The sequence below is a fragment of the Camellia sinensis genome, unplaced genomic scaffold, assembly GCF_055761805.1.
Source record: "Camellia sinensis isolate YWXY unplaced genomic scaffold, ASM5576180v1 Unanchor1, whole genome shotgun sequence".
In the NCBI taxonomy this organism is placed as follows: Eukaryota; Viridiplantae; Streptophyta; class Magnoliopsida; order Ericales; family Theaceae; genus Camellia; species Camellia sinensis.
Genome location: NW_028128987.1, coordinates 15,231,658 through 15,256,481, shown reverse-complemented (window position 1 = coordinate 15,256,481; position 24,824 = coordinate 15,231,658). Strand labels below are relative to the sequence as shown.

At 34.3% G+C, this 24,824-nt stretch overlaps 1 protein-coding gene across 4 annotated transcripts; it reads right to left on the bottom strand.

The window, feature by feature from the left end:
• Nucleotides 1-15,075: 15,075 nt before the first annotated feature.
• On the bottom strand, nt 15,076-24,436 carry LOC114319099 (F-box/LRR-repeat protein At4g14103). 4 transcript variants are annotated; one of them, XM_082910487.1, is made up of 8 exons: nt 24,280-24,436; nt 22,344-22,507; nt 19,116-19,148; nt 18,969-19,020; nt 17,430-17,496; nt 16,328-17,315; nt 15,651-15,797; nt 15,076-15,487 (listed from the first exon to the last, which is right to left on the bottom strand). In XM_082910487.1, exons 6-8 carry the CDS (start codon nt 17,294-17,296, stop codon nt 15,188-15,190), a joined length of 1,416 nt encoding a protein of 471 aa, XP_082766613.1. In that variant the 5' UTR covers nt 17,297-17,315; nt 17,430-17,496; nt 18,969-19,020; nt 19,116-19,148; nt 22,344-22,507; nt 24,280-24,436; the 3' UTR covers nt 15,076-15,187. The 4 variants fall into 4 exon arrangements, with proteins under 4 accessions (XP_082766613.1, XP_082766612.1, XP_082766614.1 ...); XM_082910486.1 differs by lacking the exons at nt 18,969-19,020; nt 19,116-19,148; XM_082910488.1 differs by lacking the exons at nt 22,344-22,507; nt 24,280-24,436 and having other exon boundaries at nt 19,116-22,334.
• Nucleotides 24,437-24,824: the final 388 nt, after the last annotated feature.

Sequence of the window (24,824 nt, the reverse complement as noted above, 5' to 3'; positions counted from 1 at the left end):
GTAACACCAATGCCAAAAGCAGTGAAGATAGTTAGGCTTAACTTCAGCTGCTGATGTTTCATTCTAACCAAGTTGTACATGTGTTTTGCATGAAGGTAGCACCGTTCATCATGGCCATGGCCATGCCCTCCCCCCATCCTCTTCACGCCTGCTGAATGGAACCCCCTATTCGCTGATTTGAAAAGAAATAATTCGGTTGAGGTGCGCAACTTCGAGGCGCACGATCTCAGACCATTGTAGATGCTTCAAACAAAAAGAATAAGAAAAGGGAAAAAGGAATGAGGGGAAAGGATTGGAGGGGCAGCCCCCCACGTGGTTGCCTCTCTTAACACACACAAAAATATATTTTTTTCTTCCCATGAACCCCACTCCAGCACTCACTTCTCTTTTTTTTTCTTTTTTTTTTTTTATCAGTCACTCCCCTCAATCTTTTTTTTTATTTAAATATTTTCCCACCGAAAGTGAGAAAGTCCCAGCTGGAATGTAACCACTCTCCCAAAGTGAGAGAGAGAGATATATTATAAAAACCCTTCCCATTCAAACTTTTCTTAGCCTCCCTCTCAAATAATTTTCCACCAACCCAAAAACATTTTCCTCATGCTGACCGTACACGCCAAACAATCACCACCACATTTTATTTTATTTATTTATTTATTTTATTATTATTATTATTATTATTATTATTATTATTATTATTATTATTATTTTTGAATCTTTACAGTAAAGAACACATCCATAAGCTTCAGCATCAATACCAATGAAATTGGCTCTCTTACCCCCTACAAGCAAATACTCTAATGCAGAAATAGACACATTACCTCATAGCTCCCTAAATTGAGAAGACTTGAATTGATGTTGCATAACAGTTAGACTTTTCTCAAACGAAGCCTTGATATCAGTATGTTGCAACTCAAGCAAACTGTGTATTTTCTCAAATGATGCCTCAAATGAGACTTGATATGAACCCAATTGTCTTTTAAGTTTTGCATGTGTACTCTCAGCCCTGTTCAATTCAATGCAAGTCAAATAAAAATCAAGTACATGACACTTATTAATAACTTATTGAACAAAAGTAATCTTACCAGTTGGTTATAAGGTTGCTACAATGCATACACGTGTCTGTCCATGCCGCCACAAATTTCTCCTTGTAAGGAACCAACCAAGTACCCATGACGTAGTTCACTGCATCAGGATAACTATTAAATTCCTTCAATAATGATTTAAGACGCTCATCGTATTGAATTTTAGAAGATGAATACACTAAAGAGTTTCACTCGTGGTTGAACTTCTCCCATTTCTGTTTTGTCTCAAACATTTTCTTGCAGTTGGTCAATACATTCTTACTGATATGCCAACGACATAATAAATGTCTGCCACTCAGGGATATCTTCTGTATGGCATTCATCAAGGCTAGCTCTCTGTCAGTGACAATAATCGCTGGCAAAACAAAACTATCCATGACATCACGCAATGTAGTTGACACCCACACATAGTTATCGGCCCTCTTAGACTGTAAGTATGCGAAAGCTACTGAGAAAGTTATTTCAATTGATGTCACTTCCACAATTTCAAGAAGAGAAAGACGATATCTGCTGGTTTTATATGTGCAATCCATAATCAATATAAGTGGAAAAGACCAAAATAAGTCCAAACTAGTAGGATGTACCCAAAACAAGTCTGTCATAGTCATCATGGACTCTTCATATCGATGGCGCTCAATGTAATTATACTTGGCCCATTCACTCAATAAGTGTTGCATCTGTGATCTTCCAGCTCTTTCTACCATCCTGTTTCGATGGCATACATTGTAAATGGTTTTTAAGTGTGCTTATATTGAGGGCATCTCGCTATTTCAAGGTTACTAGGATCTCTTTTGGCCTAACCATGCTCTTTGACATATCCCTTAATAATGTTTTCTCATCCTTTGATAGCCTCCCCACATATGAATGTCCCTCAAGGTGCTCCGCAGGTGGATGGTTATGCAATCTACATACTACGGTCAATGTCCAGTCATCATTTGTGGTAAACCTGTGAGCCCTTATATCAAAAGGACAACCACACTTCTTCGTACCAGTTATTCTTGATGTATTGTTGCATTATGTTTTAACTTCTTTGTCACTCTATGTTGGCCACTCCTCTCACAAGTAAGATACATCCTAAGTCTTTTTTTCCCTCTACCATAGTCTGATGTTTTGATTACAATAACCAAACCATTTCTCTTTCCAACTTCACGTACCCAATTGAGTAATTCATCCTTACTTTTAAATACCTACAAGTCAAATAAATATTATAAAACATTTATATTTGTTGAGCAATTCAAAACACAATCATTATAATTTCGTAGAGTGAACCTGTTCAGTTATGAATTGAGTAATGTAATCCAACACACTATCCGCGCAAACCTGACTTCCTTGAGTTGAGACATATTCCTGCATGTTTTGTATAACATTACAAATTTGAAATGGTATTATAAAGACAAATTTGTAATTTGAAACTACAAATTTAGTATGCAATTTACGAATTTGGAATATAAAATGGAATTATTTTTTTTTACTTCATTCGGACGTATAGTATCGAACAAAATGATACTGTTCAAATGTAGTTGTCCGAATTATTTTTATCGGTTCGAAAGTTGAATGTCGAAAATTTTAAATTATTTCGAATAGAAAATTTCAAAATTACATAATTATTTTGGTAGTAGACTACCGAATAAATTGATATATTTTGACCTTGGTTATTCGAAAGACGTTGGGGGGAAAAAAAAAAAACGACTTTTACATAGCAAAATTCACATTTCCTTGGCTATCTTTCTCATAAACATTTACCTATTTCTGAAAATCTGAATTTTCAGAAGGGAAATCTTCCATAGCAATGATGAATGAGGATGAGGTTTAGTATGTAAACTAATTAAAAACTAAGAATCAAGAATGAGGGTGTTTAGTGTGTGTAAACTAATGAATGGAAACTAACAATGAAGGGTATAGCGATCCCGGGTTTACCCTTGTTGTACAGTGATCCGGACATGTGTCCGTGGATGTTAGTAGTTGTTTATTATCTTGTTTGCATCCTCTTTACTGGTATATTGAGTTATAGGATGTGTTGGGCAGGTTTGTTCCAGGTTGGTTGTGTTTGGGAGCCTAGTGTTGCTGCCCAGATTTTTGGACCTTCGCTCGAGCGAGGAGTTGGTCGCTCGAGCGAGAGTTGAGTTCGTGTCTGGTGGGTCGAGCCAGAGTGGCTTCGCTCGAGCGAGCGATGGCGTCTGGTTCTGGATCTGAGAGTTGTATTTCTTGGCTCGAGCAAGCTTTTCTTGGCTCGAGCGGTCTGGTCTGTTTTTCGCTCGAGCGAGATGTCTGTCGCTCGAGCGTGCTCCTGGTTGCAGACCTGAGGGTTTGAGTTGTTGGCTCGAGCGAGCGTTCTTTTGCTCGAGCGCACTTTTGAGTTTTTGGCTTGAGCGAGAACTTCTTGGCTCGAGCGAGAGTTTTCTGTGTCTGGTCGCTCGAGCGACAAAGGCTTTGCTCGAGCGAGCGTGTTTTATATCAGCGGGCAGTAGTGTTTTTGAACATCACTTTTTCACCTTCTTTTTGATCAAACCCTAGATCCGAGACTCTCTCTCTCTAAACTTACATTCTCTCTAAGAATTGATCTCCCTAGAGTGTGAATCTAGCCTAGGGTCTTTGTTAAAAAGATAGAGGGCATTGAGAGCTTTGATTTAATCTGAAAAAGTTTGGATTTGGAGCACGTTGATCTTCGAGTCTTCATCTCCTTTTTGGCTCAAACTTCGAGGTAGGGATATACTACTCCTCTCTATGGGTTTTGCCTTTAAATTTTAGTATTTTGAGATGTTGCGGTTGGTTTGGTAATTTGGTGAAAGTTTGGGGCTTTTGTGTTATTTTACAAAAGTTGGGGTTTTATTCATAATAAACCTAGATGCATGTTTGGCATAGAGAGATGGAATAAATGTTGAATCATTGATGAAAATGGGACCTAAGGGTTGAAATGGTAATTATGGATAATGACCTAATTACATTGTTTAATTAATTGGGATAATTAATTGTGAGAAATGAGGAAATGAAATGTTGATTGAATATCCATTGTGCATTTATTTTCTGTTTAGAGATAACTGCATTGGGCTATCGGTGGAGGATAGTCGTGATTGTTGTAGATAATGTATGATGATTAGGCAAACGGAAACTAATCAATGGAATGTGTCATGGAACTTGACGGTTGATAGAATACATTAACTGTATGTATTGAATGATTGTATATAGAACCAATGTGTTTGTATACGTTATGTGTAGAGGAGGAGATGTGGGATGTACTCTGCGGTTTAGGGGAAGATGGGGGATGTACCTCTAAACCGGATAGTGTTGGGAGAAGATAGGGGATGAACTCCGTAGATACAGCTCATATGCTTGTCTAGAGAAGTGAAGATAGAGCTTATATGCTTATCTTTGTGAAGTGTGGATATAGCTTATATACTTATCTGTGGATATTGTTGTTATACATATCTGTTGTAGAATGTGGATATAGCTTATTTGCTTATCTGAGAATGTGGATATTGTTGTTACACATATCTGTTGAGAATGTGGGTAGTGCTTATATGCCTATCCGTTGAAAAAGGGAAAATGAAAGATAACTTGGACTCATAAGTCGTATGACATAAATATGTGATTTATGTGAATGTATCAGTGTTGGCCATCTATCAATTGCTAATATTTTAGTCATTGTTCATGGTTGGTTTAGTGTATTTCTACTGGGCTGTGGCTCACCCTATATGGGAATATCATTTTCAAGTATAGGTAGCATGCCACCTCCAAGGACATAGCTTGGGAGGCTAGAGGCGGACATACTTTGTCGTTTTCTTTTTGATGTATTACATGTAATTTCAAGCCAAGGGCTTAATGTGTAATGAGTTAGTACTCTTTTGTTGTAACCAAGTGTTAACTTGGAAAGCTGTAAGCCCTTAGGGCATTTGCTTTTGTTGTTAACATGTAATACTTTTTGTAATGAAACTCTTATAAATGGTAGAATATGGAACTTTTACATATCAATGCATGTCTTTATTGATGGGTTTAACGTTGTTATTTTGAGGGCGTTACAAAGGGTTTGAAAGGATGAGGATGGAATGCGGAGGTTTAGCAAACTGAGTATGGAAGAATAGAGTAGCTACCATGGACTTGTGAGCTTCAGTAGCTTCAACATGGAAGTGGATATGGATGTGCAATGAGAAGTTGTGTTTATTGGAATTTTGTACGATATCCATAATAATAATTTCACTTAGGGATAAAATTGTAATAAAAATAAATATCATTAAGTGTGTGCAAATAGTGGAAGGAGTGTGTGCAAATAGAAGCTCCCTATCATCAATTGTTTTTTGCAAAAATCCTAAATTTACCCTCTTAATTTCTCTCAGACTGTCAATAACCAAGTTATCTTCCTCACATTCAAACACTGTCAAATCTTCACTTTAATTTCTTTCACCTTAACAACCAATTATTGATCTTTGTTGTGTTTCAATATATATATATATATATATATTAGTTTCTTTGTTTCCCTCTTAAATGAATCGAGTCATTTTTGAACTATTGAAATTGCACAGATTTGAGTTCGAAGCTCACTTTCTCTCTTTCGAAACTCTCCAAGAAGTTCAAATTTGACACTAAAAAGATCATAATGTTAGTGATGCAGAGCAAAGCTATATATAGATCATGGGGAGGAAATAGGTATGAGGATGGGAGTGGCGAAAGAAGAGTCAAGGGTTATCGACGGTGAGAAGGAAGTGTGTGGTGGAGAAACTCATACCATTTGTCCAACATTTACCCAAAAAAATTGTAGTGAAAATATTCAGTTTTGATAAATTTACAAGCCTTCTTTTGTATAGAATAAGTGAAGCACGGGGTAACTTTCTTGTGCATGTTATACTAGAATTCAGTGTTTTTGGATTGTAATGCCTTTGTACAATTTTGGTCTTGATTTTGAATTCTGCAATAATGGTTTGTAGGACAAAGATGGAGATAATTAGGGAAGAAAAATTAGAGAAGTTGGTTAGGATTTTATTTTTTTATTTGGTGTTGAAGGGTAACTTGGTAATTTTTACTTCTTCTATTAATTTTAACAGTAGGCAAATGTTGACAAGGAGTGAAGTGTAATTTTCAAAAATGTAGAGGGAGTATCTGCATTAAATCTAAATCGCATGGGCAGTGTCAATGTAATTTGCCCTAAAAAAATGTATAAAAAAAACGTTTATAATCTATTCATTAAATATACATCAAATTAAGGAAGAATTATTTTTTCATGTAATTGAGAATTTATCATATCTCTTGAGGCATCTTCAACGGTGTATCAAATTTTTTGCCAAATTTGAAGAAAAACTCTCTTTGATATCAAGTGCTCCAACGGAAGGTTTTGTGGCTTCGTCAAACCACTGGTCGACCGGGCGGATGTTCGGTTGGTCGACCTGCTAGTGCAAATTTGTCACAATTTTTCTTCTTGAGGTGCTCATTCGGGGAGTCGACCGGGCAGTGTAATTTTTTCACAAACTTTTGCCTTGAGGTGGTCATTCTTGGAGGACATCCGGAGGGACACCCGGTGGTGAAAATCCAACGCTAATAAACAGTGATTTGATGAAAGACATATTGGTCCTCAGTTTGATAAAAGAAAAGTGAAATCTTGGATATGATACTGATTTGATGAAACCGTTGGAGCTGAAAAAGGAACAATTTTTCATCAAATTCAAATTTGATGATAAATTTGAGATTGGAGATGGTTTTATTAGATTAAAATTTGATGAAAAATAAAAATTAAAAAGATGAGCACTGGAGATTTTTTTTTAATATCAAATTTGATTCAAAATGAAATTTGCAACTTATAATATTTATTTATGATATTAATTATATAATGGTGTTAACTTATAGTATTCAAGTACTTTTTATATAGCGTTCCTGGTTTAGACCCGACCCGTTGATGTTTTGAATTTGGATTTCATCTGTCTTATTTAGATATTCATATCTTGCTTTTCCTTATTTCTCATTGAGTTTGGATATTCGAGTGTCTTGGTTGTGTTTGAGACAGGTTGGTTGCCAGTTGGTTCAAATTGTTGTTGTCTAGAATTTGGCCTCTTCGTTCGAGCAAAGCTTCTTGCACTCGAGCGAGATTTGTGAGCTTCCAGTGCTTTTGCAGACCTGTAGAGATACTGGGGAGGTAGTGTTCTTTCCTCGAGCAAGACTTCTTGTGCTCAAGCGACGGTCTTCTGTATGTAAAACTTTTGGGAGATTGTATTCTACGCTTAAATGAAGATTCTTGCGCTTGAGCGAAACAACTTATTGTGTCTAGTTACTCGAGCAACAAGTCTTACGCTTGAGCGAACTGTGCGTATATCAGTTCGTAAACAGGCTATTTTACATTACTTTTTCATCTCCCTCTCTCTCTAAAACATTTCAAAATCCTAAGTTGAGACTCTTTCTTTCTCTCTAAAACTCACATTCTCTCTACAAATACAACATCCACCCTATTCCCTTTGTTAAAAAGGTAGAGCTCACCTAGAGTTTCATTTTGATCCGAACAAAGTTGGGTTCCGGTGTTGTTGAAGTTTCCCTTACTCTTTCAATCATCTTTTAGCTTTGAGGTGAAGATACTCTATACTCTTTTATGATATTTAACTTAGTCATTTGTTTTTAAAAAACAATCTTGTGATTTTGGAGAATTTTGAACAAACCTAGGGTTTTGGTTTAAAATCAAAAGAGGGATTTTCAAATGAATGTATTGAAAATGGTTGTGGGGTTGGAAATGAAGTTGAGTTATGATCAAACTATTGATTTTGATACTTGGAAATAATTTTGGAAGAAAAAAGGGTTTTACCCTAAATGGCTCAAATATTTATTTTGTATAAATAAATGAAATTGACGTTGAAAATATGAAATTGGATAGATAGTGATATAAATGGTGAAGTTTTATATGTATTATCACTCAACTTGAAATTTGGGAAGTTTATCTGTATTGGAGATTTTACACCTGTTTAGAAATATCTGTTTTGTACTATCGGTGGAGGATAACTATGATTGTTGTAGAAATTGTATGAGAATTAAGTGAATTGAAACTAATTTTTCATCCATGTGCGTTGAACATTGTTGCTCATTTAATACATTGTAAATGTATATGAATTTGAGAAAAATTGGTGAACGTTGGAAAGAGGTGTGTATCACCAAATTAAGTTGGACTGTGTGTCCAGGGTGAAAGTCTCGAAAAATTCGCGTATACATGGGTGTCGATTTCTGTGAACGAAATATCCGTAAAATGACAATAGTAGCGCTTGTATAGGCTACGTTTACATGGGTACTGTAACTCGACTTTTCGTGCCCCTTTCGGAAGACGAATAAGCCCTACAGTATCAGACTCTCACGGTTCTGAATCTGATTTCACAAGTGCAACGTGAAATAGATAAATACCAAAGAGTCCAAATTCGGCAAATCTTTTAGAAAATCGATTTTGAATCAAATTGTCAAAAATGGACTGCTTTGCTAGATACAGAGTCGCTACCTAAATATTTTTGAAAAATTTAGGAAACCCATGACTCATGCCAAAGGTCACGTGTCCGTCATCACCAAGATTGTCTCAACTTGGGAACTTATATACGAGAGGAAAAAGTCATGAATTGAGTACCCCTGCTCGCCTGATCAAAGATCGGCCTATACTAATCATGATATGAATCTTATGTACATTATATGCTCTTGTTCCGATTTATTAGGTTAGCATTACTTTGTGATGTGCACACACATGTATAGACTAACTTGCAAGAATTGGAACATTTGGATTCATGTTTGTTTTGAAAATTGTTTTGAATATGTACCACTTAAAAAAGTGATCGCATATAAACATTTACTCAAATTATTCTAATTCAAGCAATTAGCCTTCATCCACAGACATTCAAAACAGTTTATCACTTATGCACTTAGCTTCATGGCATGCATGCTAAACATGGTAACAATCACATGCATGCTAAAACAAGTAAAGGCTCACCTAATATTCCAAACCAAAAAGAGAAATGAGTTAGAAAAATGCTTGATTCCTAACTATGCGATATGACTAATGCAACACATGCAATATGTAATTAATAGGCTCGGCTCCTAATATGGCATATGAATCAATTTGATAGCATGTGGTCTAAGCATCTTCTTCAAAGAAGTATTTAATACTAACAATGCAAGTTAGAATGACAAACCGAGTCTCGGTGCATGTAATACAAGTGGATGCAAGGCATGAGAGATGCTAAACAAAACATGATGCTCTAAACTAACCATCATAAGCTAGTAAATAAAAGAGAGAATGACGTGGAGTTGGAAGACATATACGTTATTACAATATTACGCCCTCACATAGGAGGGTCTGAATGAACTAACTAGCTAACTAATTAAAGCAAAGCTAATTATTACAAAACAAATTAAATTAACTAAACTACTTAACTAATTATTACAAACCGAAATGAGCTAATTAATTAACTAATCTAGCTAATTAAAATAATTACAACACGAAACGAATTAGCTATTCTAACTAATTAATTACAAAGCCACTATTTGAATCACAACACTAATATACTTATAACACGGATCCCGAGGATCGATGGAGGGCTCATGCATGAATGCGGTTTCCATTCGAAAAAGCCACTATTTCTGCTGCTGAATGCCTCTGTTGCACAGTATAACACATGCACTGATTTCCACCTCCAGACCAACTCTATTCTGCTTTAAGGGAATAGTGCTTGATTTTACACTGGTGGCTGGCAGAGGGCCTGCCGTCCACCAATAGTGGCCTGCCGGCCATTAATGACTAAATTTCCCTACTGCAACAGAGAGCAAATAGAGTAGAGACAGTGTGTGCTTAAGGGTTTGTTCGCACAATTCGCCCATCCTTATCATTTGAACAACTCAAAGGAGTAGTAAACTTGGTTCACAAACCATCAATCTATGCAATTTCATTGCATGATAGCCTATGAACCAAAGGTGCAAGTTCAATGAATGCAACAAACAAGACTCTCAAAACCACCTCCCCATCATGAAAGATCAAGGGAAGTAGTTGCCAATGAATCTTGAACCGTTTTTATCACTAATGAGTATGAAACGACTCGAGACTCAAGGGTTTAATTAACATCCGATTGAACCCTAACCAAGTTATTATCTTGCACCTTTTTTAGCCTTAATTTTATTACTTCATTTCAGATTACCATCCATTCTTTAATCAATTGGGTCTAAAAGGTGAATTTAAGCCCTCTAATGGAAAGATGGCTTGAATCAAGAGTTACTTTAGGTATGAAAGAGACATCATACTGTTGGTAATGAATCCCCAAAGGGATTAAACCATTAAGCATGACATCTTAATCTCATGCTTTAAACAAACAAGTAGTTTGAAACTACTTTCAAAGCAAAACAAAAGCCAAGAAAAGAAGGAGGTTGCAGAGGTGATTAAAAGTGATCACAAATATAGAAAGCCATAAATAAATACTATCAACTCAAATAAGATGGTGTCTAAGGCCTAAACCATCAAACTTATGAGGACAATTACACTACAAGCATACAATACAAAGCTCAAATGTAACAAGAAGTTAAAAACAGTCCTAAACACAGTACTAAATAAGTCCTAAAACATGCTGGAATTAAGACAAGAATAGCTAGAACAATAAGCTAAAACATAAAGCTATGTAAGCTAGTGAACAAGACACAAAAAGGGGAGGCTAACCCCTCTAATTTGGACTTTAAAAAGTGTTTTTAGCCACTGAAATAACTTTGAAATTCAGTATTTAAAAGCTCAAAAAAAGTTGATGAAAGAATGGGAAATACAAGTGTAAAAGCTTAGGAAACAAGGTGTAAAGAAGGATAGTTAACCCCTCTACCTTTAATAGCCTAAAACCACAAGTTTCAGCCCATAAAAATAGTCCAAAAATGGTTCAAAAACAGCAAGAAAAGATGGGAGAGAAGTAGTGTAGAGATGCTCAAAATTATACCTCTTAAAGTAAGGTTACTTTTTTGTTCATAAACCAACAAGTTTTCACTCTCAAGGGCTGAAATTTAGACTCAATAATCTCAACAAGGAGAGCTCCAATATTGGTTTAGGAAGTGTAGAGAGAGGGTGTATAGGTTGCAAGATAGAGATAGAGAGAGAATTTCAAGTTTTTGAACTTTTTGTATTTTTTTAAACCTTAAACCATGAAGGAAGGTCCCCTATATATAGAAAAATAGCCCCTTAAGTCGAAAATATCATGCCTAGAGCAGCTAGAGCTTTTGGGGGACAGTTGGCCAAAAATATCTGTGTTTTTCACTAGTGGCCGGCAGGCCAAAAGTGTGAATTGCTGGCTACCTGTCGGCTATAAAAAATCTACTTCTAGGCCCGACTTCAAACGGGCATATCTCCTTCATTCGGACTCGATTTTAGGTCATTCTTGAGTCTAAATTGAAGCTCCAGAAGTCTACTTTCCAATAATTGAAGCCTAACATCTAAATTTTAAGTGTAAAGAGATATGCCTATTTTAGTAAAAGTTGCTAATTTCTATCTTAACCAGATTGATGCCTAACTTTAAATAGCCATATCTTCCTCATCCGGACTTGACTTTAGAAGATTCTTGAGTCTAAATTGAAGCCTCGTAAGTCCACTTTCCAATAGTGGTAGCCTCACAACTAAAGTCTAAGTGTAAAAAGAGATAGGCCTGATTTAGTGAAGGATGCTCACTTCTCTCTCAACGGTTTCAAGCCCAATTTCTCCCTAACTAGTTTTCTTCCCTCTCCTCCAATTTTCTTCAACTCCAAACCTATAAATAAGAGGTTTAAAGATTTTTCAAAAAGTTCACCTTTCTTTCATTTATTTCTACTTTGTCTTTGCTCGGTTTACCGAAAAGTATAATTTTTAACAAAATGCGAGCTTTAGAACATTGTAGAAACATTTTCAAAAATATTTTGAAAAAGAGGGTTTTAAGGTCTAAAAAAAGTTTCGGTCCAAAATAGTTTCGGTCCAAAATGGGGGGTAAGGTTGGGATTAGAAGCTCTTCTTGCTGAAGAAATCGAACATTTGCACAAAATAACTTTTATCATCGAGTGATCAACCTTAGGCGCAAAAGTCTTAAGGGCAGTCAAAAATAGGGTGTCTACAAGTACCATTTGACGGTTTCCCATGGACGAAATATCCGTGAAAAGTTGTACCGGTTTGAGAATTCCTCCTTGTTTTCTGTTGTAAAGGACATGATTTGAGAATTGAGATATAAACTGATCGTGACATGGTTTTGAGAAAGAAATGTAAAATGTTGTGGTCATAAGCATTGCATATGCATTCAGCCTTATATCTTTATTAAGACTCATATATTGTGTTGGATTATTTCTACTGGGTTTTGGCTCACCCTATATGGGAAAACTATTTTCAGGTGTTGGTGATATGCCTTCACCAAAGACTTAGCTTGGGAGGACTATGGAGCTGAAGGTTTGGTTTTATTATTTTGTATTTAGGCCTAGTTTGGGAAGACTAAATAAGTGCACTTTTTGACTTTTTTTGTATTATGTGTAGAAAAAGTAGAGAGGAGATGTTGATTGATGTGACCCAAAAAAGATAAAAAGATGAAATAAGTGCACTTTTTTGGCAGTAGCCAAACTTGGCCTTAATGTTGTACAAGCCTAGGCTTTATTTGTATTGAACTTAAGACTCACTTTAGATGTACCCAAGTATTGTCTTGGAAAGTTGTAGCCTTCAGGGCATTTCTATTATCTGTTGAACTTCTATTTTACATTTTGTTGTTGACACATGCTATAGATTCAGGGTTGAGATTTATGAATGTATATTTACAGGTGTCACCTCTCTTGTACAGTTGCGTCTTATGTAATAGAATGACATTATACTTGGATTTATATTGTCATTTAATTATCGTTATGGATGATTTATTATATTTATTTCAAAGCGTTACATTTTAGAAATACCTTAATTTTATCATTTTTTTTAAATCTTAATTACAGTTAATATTAATATAACATGTGACTATAATAAATTAAAATAAATGTTTGTTATGAAATTATTATTATCTCTCTCACTTGAGATGATGAATGAATGTAATAGATGATATAATAAAAATTTAAAATCTAAACCAAATACTATTTTTTTTTTTTGGTTGATATTTTTCGGTATCTGGTTCCTTTGTCCCTGTCATTACTCTTTGGCTATATCCAATTATAAGGATCAATTGAAAAATATTGGGACCAATAAGAAATCAGGGAGAGATTTTAAGAGACAACAAAAATTTGAGAGGATCAAATCAAATTTACTTAAAATTTAGAGACAAAGGAGGGTGCCCCTGACTCCTTAATAGTTCTGTCACTATCCCCAAACTACCAAACCAGTAGCAATGTTAAACAAATCATAGTAGTCACGTATTTATACTAGTTCTCAGTAATCGTTTATTACTAAAGATTAATTGAATACCACTTCTCAGTCTCGTTAATAATTATAATAAATTAATATAATCATGTAATTAGATTAAAAAATAATTTTCATGATTTCCCCTACGGATTCTATAGTTTTAATTATTAATATTAATAAGGTTCATAATTCCATTATTAATGTGATTTGAAAAGAGTGAAGATTGAGTACCACTTTAGCATGCCTCCATTTAGGAAGTGGGTTGACTTTTCAACTTTTTTAGTTATTTTAGCCTGGGCTAAAAAACTTGGTTTGGAAAGAGTTTTTTGACGTTTTGATTTTTTTGACTTTTTTTGTGAAAGAAGAGTGTAATGATTATGAGTTGGATGTGATGTTTTGTTTGTTATGGCTAAAATAGCCTATTTTGTTTTTTGTGGCTATTTCAACCCCAAAACCACTTGCCAAACACCAATATGCTTTAACTTTTTTTTTTTTTTTTTTTTTTTGTAACAGGCAATTTTTTATTTTTATAAACAACAAAACAAAAAATTTGTTGGTGTACATAAAATTTTGAAAACAAATGGAAAAAATAAACATAAAAACACATGTTTGATGAATTTATGGAACTAATGGCTATAGAGGGAGGGTGTGAATGGATGTGGTCGTGGTGGGGGTCGACAAAGTGGGTGATTAGAGTGTCATAAGAGGCTATGAGTGACTAGAAGGCCATGAGAACATGATCGGAGGTTACATGATCATCTGATTGCCGAAACTTGTCGAAATATGGCCCCAAGGCCCCAAGCTCATTGGTGGGTTACTAGTAGTTGGCGATTGTTGGTGGTGCAAGGTGGCCGGTAGTGGTGGTGGGTGATGAGCGAAGGAAAGAAAAAGTAAAAAATTTGATTTAAAAACAAGTGAAAACAAATATTTTCTATTTTTAAAATCAATTTTATTTTTTTGAAAAGAAAAATTGTATACCAAACAATTTTTTGTTTTCCGTCTACATATATATATATATATATATACACATATATAAACAGTACCAAATGAGGCCCGTCCTTAAATTCAAACACACACGAAGATATAAAATAAAATTTTGCCTGCATGATCCCTCCCTCAAATATCTAACACCACAAGTAGTCAATGTCACTTCCAAGGAGGGACTGAAGCCATATATTAGTTATATTTTCAAATAGTCTGGAATAAATATTTGATCTACACTTTATATCAATCAATTTTTCTAGAATGGCTTTGTTCAAGTCTAAGTGTATATTCTTGTAATCTTTGTACTCAATTTTTTTTTCTTCTAATGTAACAAATTACCTACCAAAAATGAAATAATAAATAAATAAATAAAATGAGTAAATAATTGTCATATAAGATTTCATAATCTAGCAACAATTTACCTATTAAAAAAGAGAGAATAAATAAATAAAATGAGTACGAGGTTTCATAATCTAACAACAAATTACTTACCAAAAAAGAGAAATAAAATAAAATAAAATAAAATGAGTAAATGAATGCCATATGAGGTCTCATCCATGACAAGAACGTATCACAAGTTAAAATGTACATCACACCAAAAATATAACTAATAATTTAACAGAAAATTTAAATAGTAAGACGAAACTCAAAAGACAGGTATTCATTTTCTCATCTTAGGAATAAATATGCAATTAAAGAAAATCAATATAACCAAAACTGAATAACTATTAAGCAAATTGTAAAATAAGTTTTATCACCTCACAACATACAAAGTGCAAATAAAACTTTAGCATACACAAACTTGCTAATAAATTGCCCACTACTCTTTCGAGTCACAAAATAAATCGATTTCACAAAGTTTTGAGGCCCTTCGAAACTTTCGTATACTCTTGAAAAATTTCCTCTCTTTGGCTCGAGTTAAATTGCAAAAATTAATTCTCACCATATTCAGCGCTTCAGTATTTTCCAAAAAATACTTCAATAGCTTGAACTCATCATCATCTCCCTTAAATCCAGCGAATCTGATTTCCTCAAGGAAAGAGAAACAACTAGGCATTTCTCGTAGCAGTTCAATCCAGTCGAAATCATATTTTACACCATTTTTATCGCATGAAGGATCCTAGAAAAAAGAGAAAAGAGAAGTTCATAAGTTGCAAATCAAAGAAACACGCATATATTGAAAATTTCCACGTGTCACGTCTAGTGTCCATATCCGTGCTTAGACACAGCCCAAAAAAAAAAAAAAAAAAATACAAATTTGAATATTTTACATGTAAACTCACCTTCAACAATGTCAGAGTTTTTAGTTTGGGAACACAATCAAGCAAGTCTGGTAGCCTTCTCCAGCTATAATTATTGTGAACAGCCAGTTCCAAATTAGTCAAATTTGGGTATAGTGGCAACTTGTAATCGTCGGCAAATTCCAAAACCTTTATAAAGGATGAAATAATATGGCAAAGCACAATTATATTACAAAGCAAATAGAACAAAATTATATCCATGGTACTTGTAATGTGTCTTGTGTCAATTGGTCCCGGTAATTTTAATTATAGCAATTTTGTCTTTTAATTTTTCAAGTTGTGTATTGGTTTAGTGCAATTGATAACAATCGTTAACAAATTGAATAGAAATCAAAGGCAAAATGATTCATTCAGAAGGGAGTGAATTGTTTCGAATTGGATGTCAACCCGTCAATCAATTTGAGGAGAGTGAATGGACTATTTTGCCGTTGATTTCAGTCCAATTTATATAGAGCCGTTGCCTATTGGACTAAATTAACACAATGTGAAAATTTTAAGAGAAAATTGAAAAGATTAGAATTGTAAGGACCAAATTGGTACGAGGCAAACTACAAGGACTACAAGGAAAATTTATCCAGTCAAATATTAGTATATGTTACAAGAAATTATAGGGTCAAATTTCAAAATGACCTCATTAAGAAAAGACAGAGCAAACATACCCCCATAGTTGCTGCAGCTAGTGATAGAAACTTGACACTAGTGATTCCTTCCAGAAGCATGAATAGTTTATTAGCATGTTCCTTTGTTCCGAGCAGTTCTATACAGCAGTATCCAACATTTATATATGCTCTAACTAACGAGGATAGGTTGTTCAGCGAGTAGCAAGGCAAGTAATCATCACGAACAGTCAGGTGTTCAAGAACTGGTGCATTGACAACAATCTTGTTCTTTGAAAGCTTCATTCCCCTATCAAAGTGTTCACATTCCAGAAATGTAATCAAATGGAACTTTAATTTCTTTAGAGCGGGCAAAGAGACATCAAAAATCATTTCCGACTCATCCACTACATTTGCTCTTAAGTGCAAATCCTCAAGCATCGGGCAGCTAGTGAAGAGCTTCTGTGTTATGTCATTTTCCGGATAATGAAGTGAAACATGGAGGCTCTTGAGGTTCGGCAAGTAAACCGAGGTAGGAAAATTGAATTTCAGTTCATTTATTAGCTTCAAGACCACCAGTGTCTTGCAACAAAAGAGCTTTTGAGGCAAAATAAGATCCTGCCTTGTGTACATTTCGATATCAACCTCTTCAACACCACGCGCAGTAAGAACACTTATCCATGTATGTACACGGGATACATCAATTCCCCCACCATCTTTCAGATGGAATCTTTTAATACACGGCGATCTGTGAAAGAAAAATACCTTGGTGACAAAATTCATGAAACTTTTATCATAATCAGGAGTCTGCATTGGAGCATCAAGCATCAATCCATCAAAGTCAAGATTTGGGACAAATGCCCACAGGTCCTTCCATCTTTTGGATAGGACGGTGGTTCTGAATGCAAATTTGGTTGGAATGAAAGAAAGAATGTAAATGAGAAGCGAGTCTGGCAGGCTGCTGATTCTATCTTCTCCACGTCCAATATTCACCTCCTTCAAAGGTTGCAGATGCTTCGACACTGAAGTCATGGTTTCTGTGGTGCTCTTCCTAAACAAAATAGATAAAATTAGACTGTTGTGATTGGGCAAACAGACCATATCAGAGTAAGGTTACAGTAATTTTCTAGGGAACTGTTAGTAAAAAGAATTGGAAGGGTTTTACCTCTGAGAGAAAGAGAGAGAGGTTGGAGATGATCAAAGATGTCAATCCAAGCTCCAAGAAGACAAAGCTGCCAAGTAGAAGGTCAGTTATCCATCAGAACAATTGTTCATGAATCATAACATTATGATATGATTTATGAACCAGTAGTCTATTGCAACATCACAAAAAAGACCTTAACATTCCATAATATGTTTCACTTTTCTTGATAATAAAAATAATATGTTTCAGTTGCCTTGACATACCTATATTTGGTCAATAAGACAAACTGCTACAAGTTGTCTTGCTCAAAAAAGAATTGAAGTACTTACTATGATTTACAACTTTTCTCCATTAGCTGTAACTAACAAGCTTATGCACTCACACAAGCATAGCCATGTGTTTATTAGAAAAATTGAACCAAACATCAAAAAGACTCAGTGTAGTCATGTATATTCAATATATAATGGTTAATCAGGTAAAAGTATTTTAACCATTTAACTTACATCACAAACAAGGTTCACATTGGTTCGTACAAAGCAACTTGTTCTGAAGGCCATAAAGGTTCATTTTACAACAAAGCTAGCAAACTTTGAAGCTAGCAATGGAAAACACAATAAGAAAATATCACCGATCATTTGCAACAAAGAGTGCAAGGTCCGATCTTGAACTTACCACGATTCCTTAAAACAACTGCAAAATCCACACTAACTAAGCCACAGCAATCTGATTAGGCAGCATGTCCGAAAACAGAAAAATTTCCCTTACAAAAACAATGGACATTAATAGCAAATGGCCATGTTGCCTAGTGGCATCACCCTAACACTTCCATAGGGGGGAGGTTGCAGGTTCAGCCCCGTAGGAGGCAAGGGCACTTGGGTGGGGTATTTGGGAGATTTTGCTCATCAATAAAACAAAAACAAAGTGATTATAATAATCTCAGCAAGTTGAAATTTAAAGGGATATCCAACCCTGTGTCACCAACAGTCACCAAAGGAGGGGAGGGATCAAGCACAAGAAGAAAGAATGCAATTTTTACAATCTCCCACCACAATTAACGTGGATCATTTCCCATTCCATATTAAAACTTGATACTTAGTGTTGGCCATCTTGCTGCTAATTTTCAAGTTAGAAGTCACATCAATCCTATGTTTGGATTGATACAATACGATAGATAATTATATAAGCATTTAAAACCTAGAAGTTTCACAGACAATCAGGTTCAACACACAGAAAATGGAACCCCAACTATTCAACAGGTTAAAAAAACTCATACCCAATCACGGTTTTAAAAAACGATATTGGGATATGTATCGGTATCAGTGATATGGTCATACATCGATTGACATCAGACAATATCAGATAGTATCAGCCATTATATCAGTGAATAACGGTATTAGAAGACTAAAATTCCAATTCGTAACAGCCGATATTTAAAAGCTAGTACCCAACAAAATTTGTACAATGTTCTGTACAGAGAAGAAAAAAAATAAATCCATCAAAACATCAAAAAATAGTTGAAAAATCTCAAACCCAATTCAAAAATTGTGTATCTGTCTTTACCTAATTTTCAGCTTGAAAGTCCAACAAATTGGCTGCTCAAAGCCACAATAATCTGAAAAATCAACTCAGATGATAAAATGATGAAGGATCTTAGTTCATACGTTTTACCTAACACAAAAATTAAATGGCCAAGTGCGGAATACTTACAGCTTCCAATCTGAGGCAGAAAGTTAGAGGGATCTAAACCAACACAAATGTCAGAGGCAAAAATGAGATTAGGCTTCGATCTGAATGCGATCCATCAAAAAATCCATAAAAAAATAACGAAGGACTTAGATCTAGACTAAGAGACAGTACCCGAGCCTGATCCAAAAATCACTAGCTTGAACTCACCGAAATAAAACAAGATCCAAAGAAAATATTCACAAAAACCACCAATAGCCGATTGAAGACAAAGAAAATTGAAACAACTTGATTAATTCGAAGCTTAGCACCATGAAATTGAATGAAAAATGAAGCTAAAACAGGAAGGCATCGGCCTAGAAGGTGAAGAAAACCACGGCCATCAAATAATGGTTGGCGGCACTGGTGGTATCAGAGCTGATGTCAGACTGCTCACAGCAAACCCTATCTCTCTCTCTGGGCCAAGTTAATATTTAGGGCATCGCACGACTTAAATAAACATTACCTACCAAAATTGGATTGTTTAGTAATTTTTCGACATGATGGTGTAAAAGTTTTTCCTTAGAAAGTTTTTTCCAACTTTAAGTGCAACCAAGCAATAAAAATGAAAAAAAAAAAGAAAAGAAAAAGAAATTTGCAAGAAATTTTGTTTTACATCAAAATAAATGGAACTTAAGTAACCAATTGACAATAACTATATGGAATACATAGTAGTAAACATTCATAAAGGAAAATCATATGTGATTGGGTCCACTTTCTTACAACTTCAGCTTTAAGAATAAATGGTTATCTAGCATGGTATCAAAGTTTTGGTTTTGGTAGGTCTTGGATTTAAGTTTATTCTTATGTATTTGCTACCAATCCAACACGTGCTTTTCTTGCGCACCTTATGTTATTTGTGTACACATTCATTTTCTGATCTCTATTTCATAACAATTTGAGCTTTGAGGCAAATATTTGTCTAACAAAATGATTAATAAGCAATGGTATTTGGTGCTACACATTACTGTCACATTGTGAATCGTTTTTGCTAAAATAATGAATTGTGAAATTCATTTTAATTAATATAATATATAATTTTAAATATGTATTTTGACATATAAAAATACACACGTGGTGTGTAAAATTAAATGTTATCCATATAATTAAATTATATATATACACATATAAAACCATGTATATTGATATAACTAGTTGATGTCTTTTTTATTTTTTGATAGAGACGAAAACGACTTTGTTTCATGCATTATGCAGAAGAAAAAAAAATTACTTGCACGATTCATTCAATTTCCGATTCAACAACACAATTTGAATCCTTTTGGTTGAGACTCATGTCGAATTGTGAATCGTACGAGTCTAACAACACTGGTGCTACCAACCATAAAACAAGCACTACCTTCATCATTAATCACCGAAGTGTTAGTGAACATTTGCAGCACCACTTCTGCCTTAGCTGCTCCTAATATTGCTAATCCAACATTAGGCCAACCATCACTGCCACAAATATGCATATGCAACTACAATATACAAATTGCTTGTTTTTTAATTGAATAAAAGCTGCAGATAGCTAGGAAATGTTATAATTATTCATGCAAATTGAAGGCAATTGCTTAAGTTACATAGCTTTCACCAAAATTCAAACTCAGATTGGAAGCTTACACTTCAGGGCATTACTTGGTTCAAAGATTTGGTATTGAATTAGGGATTAGACCCTTTAAAGCCAAATCTTGCATTTCGATCAATCCTTACATTGGATTACTCTAATTCCAAAATTTCAAGTTGTTACCAAAAAGCAAAGAGTTCCAAATTATAAAAATAAAATAATAATAATAAAAAAGAACTGTTATTTGCAAATCTCATGCACTCGATTCAAAGAAAAAAAGAACAAAAATGAGAAAACTAAGAGCATTAGTATTAAAAACGGTGCCACCCTAATAGTTGAAAGCTTGCCAATATTGCTTCCATCCTCAACACGCATTTAGAAAAGCCCATTTCAAGCACAGTTTCTATGCACTTTTTAGTAAGCTTAAACTATTTTTGTTTTTTTAAATAAAATATATTTCATTAATTTTAACTTTTAGATCATAGTAGTATTGAATGGGCCCTTGATGATTATACACTTCAAGATTGCATTCCATTGCTTACTTCACGCGTAGAAGCTACAACTTGCCATTCTAGTGTAATTCATTGTAAACCATGGCTAAGAAATATCATGGTTGTGAATATTTTGTAAAGTACAAGAGATATTATGTAAAAGTTATGATTAAATTCCATATGATTTATTTTTTAGAAACTAAATGTCATATGATTTATTGGCCTCTTGATTATCATATTATCCATTAATAGTTGTTTTCTAAAAATATGAACAAACCTATGTAAAATTTACACCTACAACACTTGTATAAGTGCACAAGACTCCAAACATTTTAGTTTAAAAGGGTAAGTATAAGAATTTTTAATTATTATTTTTTTACTGTCTACTATGAATCCTTTGTTATTAGACATTAACTTCTAAAAATGTTTGTTTTACTTCAATCAAACGCAAGCTTGCACTTTGTTCCTACGCTCTATGAGTCATTTGCACACAATTGTCCCCCACGCTTTCACCAAGATTCCAGCATCTCCAACACCACAACTATCATCATTATATATTCATTATCAATAATGAACATTTACTCACAACACCATCATCAAATCATAAACAAGAATCCTACTATATCACTACCACTGAACCCTCAACTTGCCAATTTTTTACTGTAAATCATTGATCTCAATAGATAGATTGATAGTTGCACTTTCCTCTTGTAGAAAACTACTCCTTTGAGATTTTATTGTTCACATTAGATGGTTAGCTTATGTTTTCTTGTAGCTCTACATTCAAAAATCAATTCTCTTGCATTCTTGAACTTGTTTTTTGTCTTGTGGCTACTACCAATATGATATGCAAGCCATAGAAGTGATGCTATTAATTAAGAGCTACTAGAAATCCATGGAAAGAAAACAAAAAACAAAACCAACTAGTACCAACCTAATAAATTTGTCAACCTATAAAAACAAACACCCAAAACCAACTTATAGAATATGGCAAGAACGATATTAGGAAAGCTAACATGCACCGACATGCCAACTTATTGAAGTTCAATACAAAAAAGCAATCAATCATGTGAAGATAGCTAATTAGCATTCTCCTAATACGAAGCAATAAAACATTCAATGGAAAAATAAATTCATTTAGAAAGAATTAATTCTTACCTTATTCAGTACTTCAGCATTTTTCAGAAAATACTTCCAACTAATCATCGTCCCCTTTAAATCCATAAACTTTAATTTCTTCAAGGAAAGGCAAATAACTAGATTTTTTGGCATTTCAATCTAGTTGAAATCATGATTTGCATCATCTTCATCATATGGAGGATCTTAGAAAAAAGAGAAAAGAGAAATTCAAAAACTATTAATCAAAGAAACATAGACACTTCTAATCTAGGTCTTCCCTATGTGGTGTATACTACATGTTTTGAAAATTTTCACATGCCTGTGTTATGTCAAGTGTCCGTATCTGTGCTTTTTAGATACAAAAAACATGCTACAAATTTTAAAAAATTTACATGTTAAGTTAACTTTGTCAATGCTAAGAGTTTGCAGTTTACAAACACTATAAAGCAAGTTTGGTAGCCGTCTCTAGGTATAACAATTGTAAACAACCAGCTCCAAACAAATCAAATTTGGGTATATGGGCAACTTATGATCATCAGCAAATTCAAGAACCTTTATAAAAGATGAAATATCAAGCCAAAACAAAATTATATTACAAATCAAATAAGGTAAAATTATACCTACTGACCTTCTAATGTGTCTCGTGTCAATTTAGTCACTGAAATTTAAATTATATCAATTTTGTCTTTTAAATTTTTACATTGTGTATTAGTTTAGTCCAATTGATAATATTCGTTAACAAATTGAATAAAAATTAATGGCAAAATGATCCATTTAAAAGGTAATGAATCATTTAAAATTGGATGTCAACCCCTCATTCCAATCCATTCCCTTGAAACTAAGAAGCTCATCATTGTAATTCAAAATATCACAAGCAAATCATTTTGTGTGATAATTTTGTAAAAAGAAATTGTTTGCTTAGCTTTTTCCATGTTAAATATATTTGGTGTAAGTTGAATAAAATAAGTGAATGCAAGTACGCTTTCATGGTTGATATTTAATTTGTGTCAGATGTCAAATGAGGATAGCTCAATTTATTATTTTCTTCAGACTAACAAGAGAATGAAAACGGTACATAAAGATCTTAGTAATTATGAGCGATGATATCACGATTCAAAATAAGATGATATTTAATAATAATATAAAGATCTCCTTATAGAAATTTTTATGTTCACTTTTTCTTTTTCTTTTTACCTATAAACTGTAAAGCTACGGAGCACCGACACTTCAAAACAAGTGCCATAGGGGTGTCAGACACGGACGGGGGCATGTATGCGACACGCCATGTGGGATGTCCTGTTATTTAAATTCTTTTTTTCAAGGGAGATAACAAGGACATGACGTGGACACACTGGGGATACTTCAAGGACACACCAACTAGATTTGTTTCCTCTTTTCTTTAGTGTTTTTGATGAATGCTAGATAATTATTACTTTTGCTTAGACTTAATAAATCATCCACAATAGAGATATAAACCGCAAGTGTTAATTTGAAAGTGTTTTTTTTATTTTTTTTTATTTCAAATATCAAATTAGTATTAGTTTTTGTTAATTTTGATTGCTTGTGGATATAACATTAAACTACATAACAAATAAAATATCTGAAAACTATATTTCATTGTCATGTCCCACCATACGTGTCCCCATTCTCTTGACATCATCGTGTCAAGTGTTCCAGTTAGTGCTTTATTTTCTTGCTCATCCAAACAGAACACTGAGAATCATTTCCTTCTTTTTTTTTTCTCACCCCGCAATCCCAACAGAGCCCTCTTCTTAGGATCTACTTATTTAGATGTTAAATAAGCTAGATAGCAATGACATATAAACAGACTAACTTGTAGTGGCTAGCTATCAATCTCATACACAATCATCAAATGCATTTCAAAAGTGAACATTTTTAGGAATCAATGTATAAAAAAAATTGTATAGGAAACAAATCCATGATGGAATTGTCAGGAAAACAGAATTTATCGTACCTCTGATTCATCATCTTCATCAAATTCTTGTATCAGAGCCTTGCATTGATCGAAGCTTCTCCGTCGCCCCCGATGCGAAAACCTCGCCGGAATCAAGAAGTCACCGACGAAGCAGCTTCGCCGGCGGTACATCTGACTTCGTCTCACCATTGATCGCAGAGGAGAGGGGTTACTGGTACAGAAGCCTTATATATAACCTCCCGACCCGACCCGTTAATGGTTTGACCCATTTCGTACCATCTTAAAATTTGATTTTCAAAAAAATGTGAACATTTTTTTTTTTTTTTGAGAATTTATCAGAAAGTCCCATATGGCGAAATTGTATACTATTTGGTCCCACGAATATTTTGTTTGATTGGGCAATCCATGATAGTAGAGATATTTTACTAATAACTCCTTTTTTGAATTACATTGTTATGTGGGGGACAAATATGCCCTCACATCAATTATGGGCTGTTAAGTTTTCATTTTTTTATATGTAATCCCATGTTTGGTGGGGGTGGGTGTAGGTGTGATAGTGTATTCCATTGGTCAAAGCCTCAGCC